General features: G+C 42.8%; 2 protein-coding genes across 6 annotated transcripts in view; one reads left to right on the top strand and one right to left on the bottom strand.

The window, feature by feature from the left end:
- Nucleotides 1-4394: 4394 nt before the first annotated feature.
- On the bottom strand, nt 4395-8255 carry LOC119436702 (translation machinery-associated protein 16). Its single transcript, XM_037703668.2, has 6 exons — nt 8054-8255; nt 7834-7958; nt 7726-7763; nt 7576-7663; nt 7220-7408; nt 4395-4579 (listed from the first exon to the last, which is right to left on the bottom strand). The coding sequence occupies exons 1-6, from the start codon at nt 8054-8056 to the stop codon at nt 4489-4491; spliced, it is 534 nt and encodes a 177-aa protein (XP_037559596.1). The 5' UTR covers nt 8057-8255; the 3' UTR covers nt 4395-4488.
- Nucleotides 8256-8613: 358 nt separating this feature from the next.
- LOC119436700 (uncharacterized) overlaps nt 8614-20751 on the top strand; it is a 41671-nt gene continuing 29533 nt past the window's right edge. Inside the window, exons 1-6 of one of the 5 annotated variants that reach the window (XM_049659737.1) lie at nt 8614-8857; nt 9194-9239; nt 9596-9616; nt 9742-9764; nt 10505-10522; nt 15983-16016. In XM_049659737.1, coding sequence (XP_049515694.1) covers nt 8784-8857; nt 9194-9239; nt 9596-9616; nt 9742-9764; nt 10505-10522; nt 15983-16016 — 216 coding nt within the window. In that variant the 5' untranslated portion in view covers nt 8614-8783. Of the gene's footprint in view, nt 8858-9193; nt 9240-9595; nt 9617-9741; nt 9765-10504; nt 10523-15982; nt 16017-19965; nt 20144-20751 lie in introns of all 5 variants that reach the window. The other 4 variants (XM_037703666.2, XM_037703663.2, XM_037703665.2 and 1 more) reach the window with 4 other exon arrangements.

Here is a 20751-nt window from a genome sequence, read left to right as displayed (position 1 = left end):
ACGCTCCAGGCGCATTTCTGCCGTTGCCCTGATGTTCTGTGTAAAGTCCAAACACGATAACATCATCGCCGCGCGCCGTACGCTGTATGTGCTAAAAGTACCGCCATCCTTTGATCAACGCCGTTACGCTCTCTCCTGTATCTCCGATTGGACGATGATAGCGTGCGCTTTGACTTCTTTATATATTTTTTTTTCCGCCTCAGAGCCATGTTGAAAGTCCTCTGCGCAGCCGCAGTTGCCGGCGCGAGCCCGGCCTGAAAGATTCAACGTGGACTTTCTAGGGCCGCCACCGTCGACTTGTTTTCGCAAGCAAAAAATAAAGAAAAATCACGCGCTTTAGGAGAGATGACGGAGGAAAGAGTAGATGGCGGTACTTTTGTTATATAGGGACTTTATGTATGTGCGAGTGAAACCTTGCGAGGGTCAGCCGACGATCGTATCTCAATCTCGCGCGCGCAAGGGACGAAGGCGGGGCGGAAGCGCGCAGTCTTCTGTCGCGCGCAATTGAGGCAGGGGCCCGGGAGGGGCGTTCTACTCCGGTGGCTGCTGTGCCGTATCTTGAAAGCGATCTGCGATGTGGACTAAGTGCGCCGAGTACCGGTAGCATCGTATGCGCCGTGCTTTCGACGTTCAGTTCGCGTTGAAGCGAGAGACAACACGGAGGTCAAGTCGCTCGCTGCTCCGAGCCTGGATCACATTTATTTCATGCACATAAGCAGATTTATAAATGCAAAGATGCATTCAAGGTATTCTATACTTCTTTCTTTTTTCAGTGTGTGCAAAAAGTGCAGTGGGTGGCTACAAACATGCTTGTTTATCATTACCTCAGTCGAAGACGAATCAGAGTAAGGTTACCTTACTGGGCCATGCAGCGACAGGAAGCACCTCGTTTGCATTCAAGAAGCTAAAGTGAGTTTATATTATGCAATTTATTTTAAAGTTCCATGATGCTAAACGTTTGGCATGAAAACTACATGGGTACATATTCATGCTAGGTTTAATCTCGCACCTGAAGTCTAATAGTTAGCCTGTGTAGAAGAATTATGCTTTTGTTTGCTCAAGATGGCAGTACCACAGAGCCTTTGTCTCAATGGTCACTTCCAAGAAAGCTCGTTCCTAGCTACTCCTGGGATCCACACACAGCAGCATTGCACAGAGCCACTGAATGTTTCTCAAGAAGCCTGAAATCAAGGACTGCCATGTGCAGCCACAAAACAAGACTGAAGAAGTGACTGGGCTTAGGTCCAAATGAACTGTTTATTAGTTTCAAGTTGCTTTGCCTTTACCATCCCTAATGATTTTTAGGAACACTTTTGACACAGATCTTTAAATTTTGGGCCACTAATGAAGTAGCTTTCTCACTGCATTCCCGAGACGCATTTATAGGTTATTTTTCATACGGCTAAAAAGCATAGAATATTTTCAAGAAGTTGCACAATAGCATTGCAGATGGCATTAATGAGGATTTTTTTTTTGTTCTAATGTTCAAGATAAAGTTTGTTGTGTACAAGGACAATATGGTATGCATTAGAGAGCCAACAAGATAACTCGGAAGGGGTTTGAACATGACATGTGATGGGTAGAACAAATGATCGGTGGACTGTTAAGGACAAGTTGCAAGTCTCCAATGTAGTGACATTATTATAAAGTCAGGATGCAACATGTTTGTTCGAAAAATCCTTGACGGGTGCTACCGAGTTGGACTGTTGCACACACCTGCTGGGTGTACAAAAATTGGCTGAAGCGAGCAGGCACACAATGCTCCCACACATATATGGCATTGTCCAAAAGCAGGAGCATCCAGTGGTGAAAAAACGTCTACAGGCTGAGCACAGTTGATGCAGAACAGGACTGACAGCATAGTACTAGGGGCCTTTGTCCTGCAGTGGACTTGCAGCTGGCTGGCATTACTGAAGCAGCAGGTGTTAAAATGTGTGATCATATTCTAGAGTAACTGTTTCCAATACTTCCACATAACACAATATATCCAATGCCTCACCGTAGTTAATGACCTTATACCCGTGTCACACGGGCGTTTCGAAGGCCTTCGAACTGATAGTCAGTTGACTCAAAAGTCAAGTTCGAACTGCTACACGAGCGGTTTCGAAGGCCGTCGAGTCAATAGTCTATCGAGTCAACGGAGCACTCCACAACTCTATCGAAACCTCGATGGCCTTTGAGCTACGGAAGCGGAAACAGCACGAACATGCCCTCTCGTTCACAGTGTGCTCGTACTCATGGTTAGAAAGAACAAATCGAACCAAAATGCTCTAAAAACAGTTATATACGAGTTATTAATTATTCAATAAAGTATTTTTTACCACTTGACATGTGCAAACTGTACATACTCTCGACAACAGCGACGTGCTTGTGTTCACTCCTTTCTCCATATTGTCTAGTACACTCTCCCTCTACTCAATGTGCTGCCGGCTGCCGTCATATCGCCGCCATTTCGCCGTATAAACAAACATAAAAGAAATTATAGTGCTTTTAAGTGGTTTTATTGTTGCTTAACTTTTGGGTGACATGAAAACGAAAATAAAGATCCGCAGCGCCACACAATTTTGCGAGAAACGCCTGAACCACTCAACGGCCTTTCAAATGTGCCGTGTAGCAGCGCGACAACTCCTTTGAGTCGATAGAGTTGTGGCGTTTCGAAGGCCGTTGACTGGAAGGCCTTCCAAATATGCCCGTGTGACACAGGTATTAAGCAGTATTATACTACTACTACTGTTACATTACATTGAATACACTGGGCTTCTGCTGTGGCTTGCTACTAAGTCACTATTGCCCAAACAGAGCACAGCATCATGCATTATCAACATAGCCTCAGTGGTATTGGGCAATGAAACTGCCGCCGACATGTCACTGCAGTCTTTAAGGTTTTATTTTATTTTAAAGTTCCTTGGAAATTTAAAAATGACTTTTTTTATAAAGTGAACATTGTGAAGTCATTAGCAAGTGATTGTAAATGTTTACAATAGCTGTCATGCTTCTTTGCCTCACTAATGAAGCGTCAAGCATAATTTGTATGTTCTTAATCTTGTTCTCACAGTTTTGTTAATGTACTAGTACTTACTTGTTGGAAGTGAACAGTCGCTAACTGTCTCGAGTTATGTACTCGAATTTTAGATCCAAGTGTGCTGAATCTTACTTGCCAAACTGTTAATTGCCAAATAATGGTGTACTTGTGTATAGGGCGCCGAGACCTCGTCAGGCATTGCTCCTTGCCTGTTGTCTCGGCCTGCTCCTAGACCATGTCCAAGGAAATAAATAATTTTAAAAAATAAGTAACGGTAATAGCCACACTTAAATATGCATACCCGCCAACCTGCGAATCTTGAAATTCAGGGGGGGGGAGTACGACAAAAGAATAAAAATTGAATTTTTATAAGAGCCCCAGCAACATCATAAACAGCTATGAATGGCTGCCAGTAGTACTGCGACCAGAAATGGCGCGTGTATAATCAAGGAACACATACTATGTCCAGCGACATGCACGTCTTTATCTGAAGCTAACCGAGTTAGGCCTACACACAAATTGCTTCAATTTGAATCCATGGCTAGCTACGTTGTGCATTATAATGGCAACTACAATGTGGCTGTGCTGCCCATCACGTGGTTTCTTCTATTTTTTTCGGGGTAGGGTTGAGACAGTTTTGGGGAAAATTTATGGCCGTGTTGATACAATCAGGAGGATCAGTTGGAATCGGACAGATCAGGAGAGTTGGCAGGCATGAACATCGTAGTGGGCCGCTGTAAATGCTTAAGAGTGGCTATTGTGATGCAAGCTTCTGCCTGATGATTTGACCTATAAAAGTGGAAAATATTTTGTTTCAAAGCTGGTGATGAGAAGGGAAGCTTGTCAAGCCACCCAGAGATGCCATAGAAAAAAAATGGGAGACAGGATAGGAACAAGTACCATAAATTGCACTAGCAAAGCTGCTTGTCTGAGCTTAATTTTCCACAGCTAGTTGTGCAGCCAACATTTTTATCTTGCAGACCAATACTGGCACCAAGTGCATACCAAACAAATAGGATGAAACTGCGATTTCTACGAGAGGTATCGGCACAAATGAGCCAGTCGTATGCAAACCAAAAGCTACTGGGCAAAGAGTACAAGCCCTTCTACAAGGTGTGTAGATACTGAAAATCCCTACTTGACTTTTTCACAATTGCCCCTCTTTAATTCAACCCTGATGGGATCAGCAAGATTGGCTCAAGTTAGCTGGTGTACAAATTAAAGGAAGTGTTTAAAAGGCAGGAAGTCTTTTGGAATGCGTGAATGCAGTCAGATCAAAAGGAAGGTCTAAGCAACCAATGTTAAGCTGGCAAGTCAACTGTGTTCAGGAATAGCTGCACCATGTGTGGTACAGAAATTTACAAATGGAACAGTAAGTTTTAAAAGCTTTTATACATCATTTTTACAGGCTGAAATAAATATATAGATGTAACACTCTTAACAAATGAAAACAAATGTTTTCTCTCTCATTTGAGTGCCAGTCGTTCCAGCACTGCCTTGGAGATTGTACGCATGTCTATTTTTGGCAGGTACTCTGCACACTTTCCATCCCACTCCCTGAAAGAAAGCATGAAAATTTTATAAACCACATTAGTTTGCACTACTAACTGTGAAAAATGAAAAACATGATTTGGTGCGAGCTTGCAGAATTAAAACCCAATAGCGAAAGTGTTAGTGCAACTAGACCCCCCCCCCCGCTCTGTCGATATATCATGACTACGCTAGCTGGTCCACAACTTTGTGATTGTACTAGCACCTTCAGCCAAGCACACATACTATCCCTACAAATTGTCAACGAAGTACACTTATTTCTTTTACAGCAAGCGTGTTGGACTTCGGGTAAGCTCTAAGGCATTCTGTAATTAAATTAGTACAACCTTTACATTACCCCATGGCTCCCTCATTTGCCCTACAAATCTTGCCAGCACGTTCTAGACGGCATATACCCTATTGTACAAGGTTTCTACCCAGCAGTATCTCACAGCGCTTTCTATACAGCCTGGTAATAGGCCCCAGACAAGCAATTATCAAAACATAAATTTCACAGCGCACCTAATTCACCCCACGTTTTTAATTTTAAAATGTGCCCAAGCATCACCATTTATCACCTCCGACATTACCTCCAATTTTCAGCATGCCACAACGTTTGGTCATTCAGATACCGTTACGATTGGCGAGTGACACCCCATGCAAAAAGGATTATCGGAAGACCATGCCTAATCGAAACAGAGGATGGATCCCTAATTTGCTATGGGTGTCTCGATAGGTCCCCGATCTGGCGGGCACCCCGCAGTGATTACGGGCCCCTTTGTGTGCGTGCGCACCAGAAGGGAAAGAAGGCCGCCTTCCACGAACTGTGCAACTCAAGAGCCACGAGTCGCCGCTAGCGGAGGCAAGCACGTGCAACATGCCTAGGAGAGAGGGAGCAGCCGCCAATCCCCGACTGGAGTGAGTAAATGTCACGTGACGTTGAAGTGAGCGAAATCCCGCCTACGATTTTAGCGGGCCTACTTAAGCGGCCCCGCAATGTATTTTCTCATTATTCTCTTCTTTTTTTATCCTTCACCAACCATGAAATAAACAGTGCAAGTTTCGCACTAAAAACCGTCCGCCCTGCCTGGTCGCCATGGTCTACTGGACGCCTGCAGCCTGCCGACAACGCCACACTAACTAGAAGTAACGCCGGTCGAGGTTGTAGTAACTGGCGTCGCAACAATAGGTGCATGTGTGCACTTACTTGCCAGTATTTACGTGCTGCTTGTTTATGCTTTTGAGCGCTTATAGTTGCAATAACAGCCTCCACTGCAAAAACATTTAATGTATTTCTGCTGTTCAGGTAGACTGCAAGTACTACAATGCAGGCACAACATGCATTGATCAAAGTATGCACAACAGCTACAGAAGATTAAATGATGCTGTTGAACTGGAAAAATTAAAAAAAAGAAAAAAGAAAAGGCACGTTTTAGCTAGCTTTAAATGCCTCCACATCATGCCTTGAGCTTGCATGCATCATACATGTACTTGGACGATGGACAAGTGCCACCTATGCCTCCCATGCAATGAAGGCACTTTTTACAAAATACAATTCTGTATGTTGTTTGTCATGTGCCCTGCTTGCATCATTTCTTTTCTCACCGTTTTCATTTAGAGTAGTATGTTAGCCATGCCACCAGCAAACTTTCATTACTCACACTGCCACTACTTCCAATGGTAACGATTTCGTTATTCAAACCATAAAACTTTAAAAGAAACAGTTGGTACAGAATATCTTACTCAAAATTCTAAATATTGTTTTCAGTTGTAACTGTCCACAGCTACTACAACTTTACAGGTTTTTGTCTGTCTTGGCTATTAGCTTCAGCGTTCATGCAAGAGCTATATGCACATCTCTTTCTTAGCTGCAATTCCTTGCAGCTAAGCAACTGCTGAGTTATACACTTGCTTCAAGCTCTTCAGGTTGCTTTTCTAAGTTGACTTTCCCATTGTAATGATGTCAATCGCCTTCTGGCATGATGGTTAGTAGTGTACGACTTTAACCAAATTAAGATACTTGTCGTGCTAAAGCCAAATGGCTGAAACTTACTATCCACAAGGCATTTCTAGAGCATATGGGTTGAAAATGGAGCCATGGCTGCAGTGTGAACCAACTAGCAAAACAACAGAATGGTGGCATGGCTTGGTCACTTCATCTGGCCTTGTCTAGCTCCATGATGGCAATGGTGATTTAAACAAGCCTGTCATTGGTGGCTGTGGAAATGCAACATTGCAATTGTTTAGCTAGTCTCAAAGGAAAATATCTTGCATTGTTTCCGCAGAGAGTGTGTCCATGGCATAGTTCCTATGCAGAGTTATTTACTTTGAAAGTTCAGAAGTTGCCCCATACCCCACTTTTCAAGGAATGCAAGGATCACACTTATTTTCAATGAATTTTAAGGGCCCTGGAACATGTTTTTCCAAATTCAATGGTGTTAAGGAGGTGTAAGAACCTTGGCGTTATTAGTTGGCCATTCGGTGCTTATTCGTCTAAGTGCCCCCAAGTACTGTACACAGTTTTGCAATGTCAGACATGCAGTAGCAAAGTAATCATCTTGGCATAACATGGAGGTTACCGTGTATGGTTCAATCTCACAAAACCACGACACTCAATAGCGCACAAAGTTGTGAAGCAAGAACAGGCAGACAGATGCAACAACTTACATGAAGAGCTTGAAAACATCCGGCGACAGCAAGTCTGGTGCTTCGATGCCACATGAATTGTAATTTCGGATTTCACTCTCGAGGGTGATCTTAATGGCATCTAATCGCCCTCTGAACTGAGTGACGGTGCCACGGATGCGTTCGATGTTATCGACATGCTCAAGTTCCCCGTCAAATCGCCGGAAGTACCTGTAAGTGTGACAGATGATAAAACGCCCATTAAGCGGCAACCACATGGAACGCAAAAACGCCGTCATTCCGGCGTGACGTCACGTTGGCGATACCTGCGCTCAACTGTCAAATGCTATCTTATGTTGATCAGCCTCAGCGCCGAAATTGATTAATGTGGGTCTTACTTTTCAATCAACGCGTCAAACTCCGCTGGGGATAGTCGGTCCGCTTCTACGGTAGGCAGGTTCTCACGAAACCAGGCAAGCTTCTCGACTGAAAGAGAGCGATCATGTTTAGCGTCGCTACTAAGACGTCCAGAATGATAAACTACTTACGTTTGTTCTTCAGCTTGTGGGCCAACTGCTTCTTCCTACTGTAAAACAAGGTTTTTGAAAGTGAACGTTCGGTATACGTTCTAGACGCATGCGAAAACGTGGCCATACGCTGCGATTTTGCCGTGGTGAATCTTTTTCCTAGCCATCTGCTGAGCCTTTCGGCTATTCGGATGCACCGGCCTTGACGTTCGGGCTTGTATCGCCCTTTTTTTCTCTGCTTGATTAGCCTTTGGCTGTAAAAAAAAGAAAAGAAAAAGAAAACAGATGACAGTGAGAAACGCACTTAAATTCGCTCGCCGATTTGAGCCACTAGCAAATGGAACATCACCATTGCGCTTAGAACTTTCGGCGAGATAACACCAATAGACTGCTCAAAAGACGAAAAGCACGAAAACTAAACGTGGGAACTAGAAGAAAGATCACACGAAGTGCGGTAAGTGCCTAGGCTAGCGTCAGTAGGGCCCATGACCATAGAATGACAGCACGTGGGTGAACACGCGTGCGTTTCAGTCTACTTTCGGCTAGCGAGAGGGCCAACAGCTAGCCATAGAATAAAGAACGAGCTAGCTGCTTTAAGTGCCGACTGGTGGCTACATGGAGGGTGGCTCGAACCATCTCGAACACATATGTGGCTAGATAAGTTTGTATGGGTACAGTGTCTAGAATATAAGTATATTATAGTACCGTATATTCTAGGCACTATAGTATGGGTGTTCTGTGGCTAGATCGGCTAGATTGTGGTTTTCATTTCACAAAATGCGGTCTGTTAAGTGGCGCCGCTACACGGCCGAGAGACGCGTCAGTTTGTCGTTGGGCGGGCGATGGCAGCGCCTAAAGCGGTCACGGCTGGAGTTGTTATTTGAACGGAAGTGTACGCATCTACAGGAAGCTTCAGATACTCCATTTGTGCTTGCGGGAAAGCCGCCGAACCAGGGTGAAGAGTTCGCGGTTTGTGTCTGCATCTGGAGATTATGCTTTGGCTGTTACTACGTGCGGTTTTCTGCCCACCTTTACATACACCGAAGAGTTATGGTGGTAGTTGGAGGGAGGGAAGTTAAATGATCATTTATAATTTCAAAGGAATGGGCTCTTGTTTCAGCTATTGCTGTAAAGAGCAAAACAAGCGATCTAGGTAAGAGAAAACGATGTGCGAATGGCGTACCAGCTCTAAGAATGCTCAGAATTATTACATTTTTCTGCAGAGTTGTTTACCCCAGTTATAATATATTATTAAAAACAGTCTACTTGTTTTTCTTTGTCTTTAACTAGTAATGGTTGACGGCTACTTCGTCCATATGATCGCTTGTGCCGATCAGTTTCCTTTGCACTATGCAATTCTAAGGCAAATGCTAGCATCGTCTTCGGTAGGCATGACAGCAGCTGTTTTTGTATTAACTTGCCAGTCTTAAGGAAGTTACTCGACTTTCTCCATTGCGACTTTGATGACTACCGGCTTTTATCTCGCCAGGCATGTCAAACCGGCCGGTTACTTCGATACGTCGAGCCTCATCGAAGTAAGTAACTTCTTACTATTCCATCACTTTTGCCGCAGTGCCAAGTAGGGCGTTCTGGCGGGCTAGTTGGCTCATAGCTTTTAGACGTTTATATAACTGCGCGAAAAAACGAGGACACACGAAAGAAACACACACGACACTGCAAACGCAGACTGTTTCTTTCGTGTGTCCTCGTTTTTTCGCGCAGTTATATAAACGTCTAAAACCGTAGTGCAAAGCCAGTTTCTTATTTGTGTTGGAAGTATATGTGGGTTAGCAATTCATAAGGTTCATCCTTAGCCAATTTTGCAATCGCCAAGTCGGTAGTGTCATGTAATGAAATGTGGTATATATATTCTTTCCTTTCTCTTTTACAGTTCGAAACACTTATTGATGAGGTAAGTTGCGCTACACCTCCATTTTACTACCATCCTGCTAAAAAAAATTTCATATTTCATTGCTGAACAAGTTGTGTAATGAGAGCTAAATATATCTTATGTGTGCATTTGCATTCTTATTCCAGCAGTCATCTAGCGAGCCCAAAAGGTAAGCACACCCCAGTTTTTCCTTCAGTAATTGTGTAGTACTTGCCAAAATTTTTTAACCATCATGGCGCTAGACCATGTCGCAGCAAAGGCGCATTGTCATTAAACTTCTTTTTCTTCCAACCCCTGCTGTTTAAAAACAATACATAGTACAAGTTCCAAATGCTCAGATCAGATGAAAGAGAAAGCTAAAATTGTCAGCGAGGCATCAAGGTTTTAAGCAGCGGAAGCAGGGCAGAAGACCTTGCTTCGGCATGGCTTACCTCTCTCGCGGTCTCTGCAATGCATTAATTTAAGGTGTCAGAATTGAAGTATCCTTTTAAAGACTTGTGTTGCTGTGGTGTGCTTTACTAAAACCACCTATTTACGACATTTTTTTTCCCCTCTTGGTACTGTTGTGATGACATTAAAGATTTTAAGTCTCATGATAAAGAGTGCGACAGTAATGATCTCCCATGGCCCACATTTGGTAAAAGTCGTAGAGAGAGGTGATGTAGTTCATGGTATGAAGAGACAGGCGTACAAAACGTGGACACCAAAAGAAGGAGGACTACACAAACGCCATGCCTTGTTTCAGTGTTTTGTATGCGTGCTTTTCCATACCGTCAATCCCTACCAACTTGATGTGGGCTCAGCATCCATTATGTTACCTATTTTTCTGCTTGATGTTCTGCTGAAACCTTTTCTTATGTAAGCTGAAATCTATGAACATGCTCATGAAATGTGCTATTTGCTTCACAGTAGCTGGCTAATCTTCAGGTAAAAATTTTTTTATAACTTTTTCTCTATGCATCTTCACGCATTAGCAAGTGTAGCTTTGCTATCAGCGACATCATGCTAGCGAGTGTTCAGCCACAGACACGGCGAACAATGCTCTGATCCACAGGTAAAAAAACTATTCTAGAGGTGTGAATGGGCTATGAGCGCTAGCCCGCGTGCATGCATGATCCAATTTTTACCTTCCCCCCAAGGCTGCCAGAGGGCACTGGGATGCAGTTCGACCACAGCTGCCATGTTCCAATTACTTAGTCACCTGTACATAAAAACCCTGGGTGGCCAAAGTCAATATGAAGCTCTCCATCAGGGTTGCTTTGGGGCATTAAACTATAAATCATATGGAACGCAATGCTCAGCCTTCTTCATTTTAATTAAATGTATGTAATTTTTTATTGTTCTCCTGCAAAAAACTGGGAAATTTTTTCATGCTATTGTGAGGTAGTGCAGTGTAGTGCTTTACCCGGCCGCAGTGGCTTAGCGGCTATGGTGTTGTGCTGCTAAGCACAAGGTCGCGGGATGAAATTCATCCCGTTTGAGGTTCCAACTCCAAATGTGATTCAAAGGCAGGAACCAAGCAGGTTTTAGTAAACATTTAAAAGTAGTCCTATCAAAGTCAGTTAGCGCAAGGTTCATGTTCATCTAAGAGGCGGGATTTCTTCATTAACTCGCCATGGTGGCCTAGTACCTATGGCGTTGCACTACTAAGCACGAGATCATGAGATGAAATCCCGGCCACGGCAGCCGCATTTCGATGGGGGTGAAAAGCAAAAACGCCCGGGTACCGCGCATTGGGTGCACGTTAAAGGACCCCAGGTAGTCAAAATTCATCCAAGGTCGTCTTCTGCCGCATGCCTCATAATCAGATAGTGGTTTTGGCACGTAAAACCACATAATTTAATTTGTAATTTCTTTATTGTGGGAGGCCAGACAGCAATTACTATGTGCAACAATAGCAGTCAACATGACATTTCTGATGCCAAATATGTTTTGATATGATATTTGAAATATGATGCCAAATATGGTTGCTGTTTTGGGCAGGCACATGGTTTAGCAGAGACAAGAGGAGAATAAACTGCTAGCCTGTGTTCTGTCTTGTTAACTTTGTTGCTGCTTCTTTTGCTTGTTCATACCCTGTGGTGCCCTTAAGTTGTGATGTGTAGTCATCCTTCCACATTTAGCTACCTTGCAAACCTATATTTTCTGCATTCAACACCTGTTGGGTTGAGAAAGCTGTTTAAAGGGACCCTGAAACGATTTTGTACAAACGTACTGAGTCGCTAGAGTAGGTCCTTCTGATCATTAATTGACGCGTCTAAGTGCTCCAAGTAAAGCGTGTAATTTATTATAAGGTTTTTAAAAGGTACATCGCTATCGCTCGCAGCATGCCAATCGGCAGAGTTTTCAGCCGCCCCTGACCAAGTGACGCGATTTGACCATATACAGTAACGTCAGTAGGGCGAGCTATCTGATTGGCTACCCAGGGCGCGTCATCGATAATTTTTCCAATATTATGGTAACAAATGCTGTTCGTAATAGTTCAGATTTTAGTTAATTTGTTTCTATAAAAAGAATGTAACAGAAAGACAATGCACAAGGACATGTATCACTACACTAAAAGCACTTCCGGCCCACAGAAAGTGTCGCTTGCTTGTGTTACAACGTGCTCCGTGTTGACGAGAGCTGTGCAGTCAGTGTTGGTCTCGTTCTTTCTTTTCGCAAACAGCATGGTTTGCCCTTGTTGCATTGTGGGCTTCAAACGTAGCGATAGGCGGCATGTCAAATGGCGACATCGTGCCCCTCTGTAAGGCAGCGTACGAGCGGAGTGGCTGCAGCGCATCGTACTGGCTGTATCCAAACGGTGCCAGCATCTACGCGTTTGTGACCATCACTTCACGCCGAAGGATTACTACCACAATAGAGTTTAGCGTGTCCGGTATTCGGGTAAACGCAAGCGCAAGTGTACTGGGAATTTTACGGGAGAACAGAGGTGCAAACGTGAACTGCTTGCACAGTGCTGCCACCTGGCGGCACAAAGCTCAACCAGACAAACACAGAGCTAGTATAGCAGTAACCAAGTGTATTCTACTTTGCTGCTGGCGAAAATTTTCGGCAGGAGCGTAATCTTGAACACGTTGTCTTTTTGTATGTGTAAGATGTTTTACACTTGGTTATAGCAATATTAGCTCTGTATTTGGCTGGTTAAGCTATGCGCCACCAGATGGCTGGACCGTGCATGCCGATCAGGCCACTCACGCACGTCTACTAAGCTCCTTCATCACAGCGGTATGGAGGGGCTTTAGTTTACGCCTCTGCCTATCCGTCAAAGCGCCCAGCTCCCCTGTGGTTACCGGAATACCGGACATGCTTGGCGCTACGACAGAATGCTCGCAACGCACGCTGCTTGAGCGCTCTCGCTAGGGATCGACGGCCAGGCGGCTAGTGGAGAGGTTGGAGAGCCTTCGTGCGCTGGCTCCAAGACAACCAGAAGTAGACGACATGACGTCACATCATGATGTAGAGCCAGCGAAAGTGGAGCTTAGCCCTGATCACTCGGCGAACGAGTTGAGGAGAAAATGCATGGCTAGGGAGGAGGGTAACTTGTAATCATCCATAGCTCTCTTACTATGAGGTGCTTCACTTAAATTTTGACGCGAATGTTTTACTGTAGCTGTACTCTACGCATCTACAGAATTTGTCCGAACTGTTTCAGGGGCCGTTTAACTGATCGAGATTAATGTAGATTGCAACATGTCTTCTCTCGATCAATCATTGCTCGAGGCGATCTGATGCTTTGCTCAATTCGCCTCGAGGATACTTCTTTGCATCCGGCCGGGTGCTTCTGGCACAGGTGCGTGCCTGGGAAATGCTGTTCCCATGGAGCGGCGGTGTCTAGCTAACACACCACTGCTACCTTTCAGCTTTCAAAAGTGTCTAATGGTCTGCACTGTACATGCTGATCCCTCAGCTTAGGTCAGTTTATTGTGTGCTGCTGTGAATTCTCCAGTTTCGAAGCTTCTATACCATAGTAGTGGTCATCTTCATCCAGTTTTTTTTATTTTCACAAACTGTAGAAAAAACAGAAAGCTCGTGTGCAGAGTTTGTTGCAGAATAAGAAAGCTATGGCAGGTGTCTTCATTAAGTCATAATTAGGGTTGTTCGTTTTCGGGTAAAACCCGATTTTGCCCGATTTTTACACCCCGAACATGTTCCAGGAGAATCGGGTTAAACTCGATTTCTCCCCGAATTCCAAAACCACATAAAAACCTTTTTTTTTTTTTGCGATGCATGGAGTTTACGGTTGGTTTAGAGTGCAGAATGTTTAGACACATGAAGCGTCTGTTGAGCCAGTCATTTGATCACTACCAGCCTCTCCCATTTATGTGACCGACGACATAATAATAATAATAAGTTTATTTGCCATCATACATATTAGATGGAAGGATGGAGGGAAAAAAGCATGTGATCACATGCAGCTTTTTGGATTCGCTAGGATTGGATTCGCTTGGAACATGGATTCGCTTCACAACGAGTTTAACCAGGACTTGCTGGAAGCAAGCCTCACTAACGCAGCTGTCGAGTTCATTGAGCATGGGCATGACTATACCGCTCGCTATCCCAGACTGGCAAATTCTGCTCTGACATTGTTGCACCTATCCATAGTTTTAATGCGTTAGCGGGAGCTTGTGATACCCTGTGAATAAAAGAAAAAAAAAATGAATGTAACGTCTTAGTGCATTTCTAAATTTAACCTGTAAAAACCTGAATTCCGGAATGGCTCTACAAAAAAACCCAATTTCTCCCCGATTATCAGCTTGAAAAATAGCACCCGATTTTTACCCCGAATTAAAAAAATATATATAAAACCCGAAAACGAACAACCCTATTCATAATGTACATGTGTACGTGAAGTTTCAGCATTGAGTTGCACAAGTTATATTAATTCTAGATTTCTCAGATTGACAGTTTTTGTACATTGCTTCTTTAGAGGAGTACTGACATTAAAATCTTGACATTTTTTCTGTGCTTTGTTAAGTAGCTGTCAGCTTTGTAATTACGGGGATGAATCCACGTTTTTTTCAAGAGTGCAACAAATAATTAAGTCGCCTTCTCTGCAACCAGTTCAATACAAAGACCAACTGCAGTACAGCTTTGGACATGAAGCTGGGGGTCGGTTGCATCATGGAAATTAGAGGTAGTAGTTATGTAGTATCACAAACCACTCATGCATGCTTGTCAGCCAAGGGCAGTGGTTTAAAACCACACAATGAGCATGTTGCTGATAGTTGGCCATGTGCCGCCATATCAACCCTTTCATCCTTATCCAGTTTTTCCACATTCTACACGGGTTAAGGCTGGTCCTTTGCTGTTGCTTGAATGCGATGGCTTTCTTTGACCTTTTCTCCCTTCTTATACCACCGAGGGCTTAGTGCACTTACCTTTTGGCAGCATGGTCACGGTGTGAATGCAGGCATCAGTGGTATGTGGCACTGCGTAACCACCACCTCCTGTATCTATGATGTAACCAGCCATCTGCATCACATCTGAAGCTGCGTTGAACTTGACACGGGGGGTATTCTGACCTGGTCATATTAAAAAACTAAAGTATCTTTTTGTTGCACTTGCAAGGAATTGAAGCTTTGTACTAGCTGTAATAAAAAAGAAAGAAAAAAAAAACATTTTTATGTCAGTACTTCTTTAAGAACCCGTATTTAATTTAGAGGTTCAGTAGCCACTAGAGACCCGCCTTGGTAGCTCACCGGCTATGGTGTTGCACTGCTGAGCAAAGGTCACGAGTTCGATCCTAGCCACAGCAGCCTCATTCCAATGAAGGTGAAATGCAAACATGCTCATGAACCATCACGCATTGGGGGAACGTTGAAAACTACAGGTGGTCTAAATTAATCGGAGCTCTCCACTATGGTGTCCCCCATAACCCACTGTGTAGTTTTGAAACGTTAAACCCCACAATTTAATTTAGATTTAATGCCACTAGTGAGTAAGAACATTTCTTTCCTAACATTAATTAGTACGGTTGCTGCAATACATTTGGAATTTTGGAAGAGCTTCCTATTTGTGTCGGTAAACTTTCTAACGAAAACACTCTTTCATTGAAGGAATCTAAAAACTGTACAGGACACTGGGATCCATGGAAAGATATTATTTAATGAAAATAAAAAAAAGCGAAATTTGCTTGCACAAATGCATGTGCCATAATTCATGGGGTTACACTACTACCATAGTCCCTCAATATACTACTTTGTAAAGGACTAGATTCATGCAGGTGGCTGCTGTTTTTGTTTTTTTTTTCTTTAGTGGGCTATGTCGTTGCAGTGACGCTCCTTCTGCAGCCTTCTCTTAGTGCTGACGAGCTGCTTGTTGCTTTAAATAAAGCCTCTCTTGCCTGTGTCTCATGCAGTTTCTTCTTATTCTCTCTCCTCTCAGTATGTCATCATGGCTAAACTTTAAAAAGGGCAAGGTATGTTCTGCTGTATCCTTGTGTGCTTTTTCTATGTGTGCTCTATGCTGCATGTTCGCTTGCTCATACTTGAATTACTTATCGTGCAAGGCCTCTGCTTTTGAGGCATGACTGGGTTTGATGTTTACCTTGTGTTTTACTTGCTGCTGTGGAGGTTGCAGGCTTATGACCTAGGAATGCTCAACACATAACATATATCCATGAGACTTTATATTGTCACGTAATAGTGACGCTGAAGTAAACAGTCGTAAAACTGTGTATGACGAAACGGATTCTTTATTGGGCGAACCTGTGCCCACAAAAGCAAGCTAATTTGATTGCACATTTTATTAATATCTTTACATTTCATAATGCTAGAATATGATTCTTGCGCCCGTATTCATAGATGTGCCTCAGCTCTGCCTAGTGTAGGACAGCGCTGCCTCTCGAATGAAGTTGTCACTGTGCTTTGCAATCCTCAGCCATTCCTACGGTACATAATTGTCTGAAAAATTCACCTTCACTCGGAGTACATAATTATAGCTTAGGAATTGCCATTTAATGTTCTTAAAGAATAGTTATTGCTCCGTTGAAGGGGAAGGGGGTTAGCTCTGCCTTTTACATGGCAGAGTTGAACTAAATTAAAGAACAAAGCAACTCCAACCAAAATTAATTTTTATTTTAAAAACCCTATGTTTGGAGCCCGACTGGCTCCTTCTTCAGGGGCGAGATAGCATGAAATGTAGCAGTGCTTATATGCGTTTTTTGAACGCTTTGACAGGAACGCTGACATTTTTTGCAGTTGGAATTTCTCTTTTTGCAGTTTTTTTTATTCTTTTATTCAGTTGTTCCCAACCAGGCAGATATCTGCCGAATGTTAACGTTAGAGTTGAACCAGAGTCCTTCAAACCATTGAAGGACTCTGGTTGAACTAGGTCTGTGAGTGCGGGGGTTCTCAAATGTAAGCACGGCTGCCAACCTGGTGTTTCACAAGAAAAAGAGGCAAACATCAATGTAACTGCTAAATGAATTGCGTCAGAGGCCGTCGATCATGTCTGTGATAGTGCGACACTGTTAATAAGCTATTTCATTGAAAGGGAACATGCAAAATTGCAACAAACAAGAAGTTGACTTTCCTTAGTTTTCAAATATGCTTAGCCCCACCAATCTTAAACTGACATTTGAGGTAACATGCTGCTCAGTACAGGTTTCACAGATCTTGCCATGTGACTGTCATGCAAGCTTTTTCTTTCTTTTTTTTATTCACGTGAAAGCATTGTATGCCCCATTATGCGAAAATTCATCTGCGTAGTCAGCATAACCGAAAAATGGCACCAAAAATAGCCAACGGCACAAAGAGTACAAACACATCACAAAATGCTTGGATTGACTTCAAATTTCCTGAAGATCTTCCTGTAAAGAAAGTAAATTAATGGCTTTGAAAAGAAACTTTGGTAAATTTCGGTCTGAGTGGGAATCGAACCCAGACCTCTGGGGTGTGAGACGAGCATGCTTCCCCCGATGCCACAGTGGCTACACGGTTCTCGTTGACCAAAAGGTGTGCCTAGTGCATTTGTCATTGCACACGTCACGTTGCAGCCAATGGGGAGGAGACGGCGCCACCTCATGAGTGTATAAAATAAAAAGCATTAATGTCCAATGCAATGGCGCTGAGCCGTCCGAGTTATGAACTCCTCGCAGCCAAGCGAGTGCGTTGAGACGCTTGGCGCTTTTTGATTTGGCCTTACCGAGCCGCAATTAGAACACAGGCGAGAGCTTGCACAGATAAGGAATGCGCGGAAAATGACATTTCACCAAAGGGACTGTAATGCTTTGCATTCTCGCACGTAAGCAGTCTTAAGTGTCTCTGCCGATTTTTTTTTCTTTCTTTCTTTCTTCTCCATTGTTGCTGCGTTTTGTTCCCTAAGTGTATAAGTTTGGCAGTATCGCCCTTTCACCCACTATATTGTCTTTATATCCATCCACATGTTACCTATCAGAAAATATAAAGGGCTTTTTTTCAGACTTGGACGCACTCTGACAGCTACAATTAAAGAGTTCATGCATTTGCAGTTGTCTGCTTGTTTTCCTGAATCGCAAGGTCCCTTGTAAGATAGAAAAATCTAAACAGTGGAGCACAACGGTACATCACTTGTGAAGTAATACTTTAAGGAGCTCTGCAACATGTTTTGAACATTATATAAAATAAACCTGCTTAGTCACGAGACAATACTTTCATAAACGTCTGTTCTTGTGCTCACAGAGCCTCAAGTTTAATTCAAAAGACTGCTTGCTCATTTTTTTTCAGATAGCTGAATTCTCTGCCACTTTTTATGTATATTTCTATGCAATTTTCAAGACAGTGCACAGTGACCAGGTTTCTCTAAGCATCCTGACTAAAGCAATTCCTCCAGCAGAAGCAAAATGTTGCATCTTTAAAGGGGCCCTACAACACTTCTGGACATCTTAAAAAATAAACCTGGCCAGTCATTACATAATGCTAGCATGAACACTTGAGACAAATATTATTCCTCTACACATAGCAGAGAGCACACATCACTCTGAAGATTACTTGCCCTTGCCTGCAGGTTATTGAATTGCCACCACTTTTTGTGTGGCTTCTGCACATCGACAGTACACAACAGCTGTTGGCCAGAAAAGTCTGGTTTTTTAGTGGCCATGAACAGTCCGTGTCAACTCATTAGCAGCAAGAAAAGCTAGCAAAATGGCAGAGAAAGCAAATGCTACCAAGCAGAAACAAAGCTAAGCCACACTATGCCTCATCGCAGCTGACTTGAATGGGGACCTTGAGAACTTGCATTTGAGCATGCCTGTGTTTTCATGAAAAGCGTGCAGCATTGTGAAAACTGTGAAGAATGCTGAAACACAGCACTGTGGAAAAGATCCTTGCCCATCACTGATACTTAGCCACAGAATTGCAAATGTGAAAAACACTCTTCAAAGCACTTAATATTTCTTTATGGTCAGAAGGGTGTAGTGAGGTTATTCTACCTGTCAACAAACATGCTCACAGATGTACACTTATTATTAGCATGAGCTCCCTCACCTGCTTTGCTGCAGCAAAGTTTTAATAACACTGCATGGTTTTCATTTGACAGCGCCAGTGAAAGAGGACAGTGAAGCTAGGCTTACGGTAGCAGCACAGAAGCGGGCTTCTTGCGCACAAGAAGAGCAAACAAAAATTGCAACACGGTAAAGAGATACTGCCTAGAGCATTGCCCTTGCTAGCAGATTCTTAGTGCTTTCAGCAAGCTAGAAAAACAAAAAAAGGAAAGCTTTGAAGGGAACTTGTGTAGCTGTTAATAACTCCATTGACACAAAACACTATTGAAAAGCCTGCGTGAAGGAGATTTCTAAAGATATATTCCTTCAACGTCAGGGCAGTTTGCAAATTCATTGGAAAATGCTATTTCAAGTCAATCAATTTTTATTGTTTCTTACAGGTATGTAACCTATTTTTATACAGATAGGACTTTAGAACCCTTTCAAGGATCTGTTAACATATAGAACTATCAAGGAACTGCAAAACGACTAAAATAAATACAGATATTACAATAATTTTTTTGAGCATAGAATAGAGTAGAAACCTGCGGAAAGAGAAATTATTAGCCAATGTAACAGTTATTTTTGCAAGATAAAGAGGTGAAAGTCAACAAGCTGCTTATACAGATGAAATTATGTGGATGATGTGTACCATAGCCTTTCTGCAGTAATTAGCAAATGCAATAGTTCATAATGTCACCATTTACATTGAGTATGTACTAACTTGGATTTTCATAATGTTGTGGTGTCTGCTTTAATGAGCTGATTTGTCTTAACTGAATTGACTTTTGAGACAAACCATTATAACAAAGTTTAGTTCATCAAATATCCATAGCCTTTTTTTTATTAGCCCATCTGAAGTTTTGTTTTGTTTTATTTTGTTTGTTTCTCCTTTGTTTCTGTTCAGTTTGCAAAGCCTGGAACTTCCTGTGGCCAAATTTCATGCACCAGATGAAAGTTGCTGCAACTGCAGCTCGGAGTTGCAGCTTTATCACTTGAATTTTGAAGAACTGTCTGCATCAGATGATGATCTTTTGACCTTGTCTGGCTTGAGTGACGATGATGAAAGCATCATTATTAAGAAGGTATAGCAAAACCTATAAGTTTTCAGTATTGTTATTTAACTTATGCCTACTTACAAGCTTAACGAGCTTGTTAATGCATAAGGCTTGTAATTCTCCATTTTGCTTTCTAAGCAACTGACACGCTCACTTATTTAACCAGTAAGCTCTCTGGAACTAGCAGTGGATAGAATGGCCAAGTACTATATAAGTTAGCATCTGCTTTACCCACTTGCACATCACTGTTGCATGATGCATTCTGAGTGACACAGCACATAAGCAGTACAAAGTGGAAGATAAAGGAACACACAGTTGACCACGCCTGGCACACATGGGCTTGATCAGAGTGCTGAATAGATGTTCATCACAAGAGGAAAGCCCACTTTATTATAAATTCTATTGGCATCAAAAGAAACGCGAACTGTGGAACGCGTTCCATAGCTTAACTGAAAGTACAGTATGCACAATTGGCCAGTCATCACTAGAGATGGGCCCGCACATCCAATGTACCCACAAGGTGCGGGGATGCTTGTCATACTGAGATAGTTCTACTTCAGTTATCTTTCATTTTCATTTTCTCACTTTCAAATCAAAGAAAACAGAAGCAAAACTATCGCAGGAGGGTGGGCATC

This window comes from Dermacentor silvarum, chromosome 1 (genome assembly GCF_013339745.2).
Source record: "Dermacentor silvarum isolate Dsil-2018 chromosome 1, BIME_Dsil_1.4, whole genome shotgun sequence".
NCBI lineage: Eukaryota > Metazoa > Arthropoda > Arachnida > Ixodida > Ixodidae > Dermacentor > Dermacentor silvarum.
The sequence above is the reverse complement of the archived record's forward strand: the minus strand, read 5'-3'. Positions and strand labels throughout refer to the sequence as shown.

Coding starts and splice junctions, on each gene's coding strand:
- LOC119436702 (XM_037703668.2), bottom strand. Junction 7,664..7,725: donor CCACAAGCTGAAGAACAAAC/GTAAGTAGTTTA, acceptor GCTCTCTTTCAG/TCGAGAAGCTTGCCTGGTTT. Junction 7,409..7,575: donor TTTGACGCGTTGATTGAAAA/GTAAGACCCACA, acceptor TCACACTTACAG/GTACTTCCGGCGATTTGACG.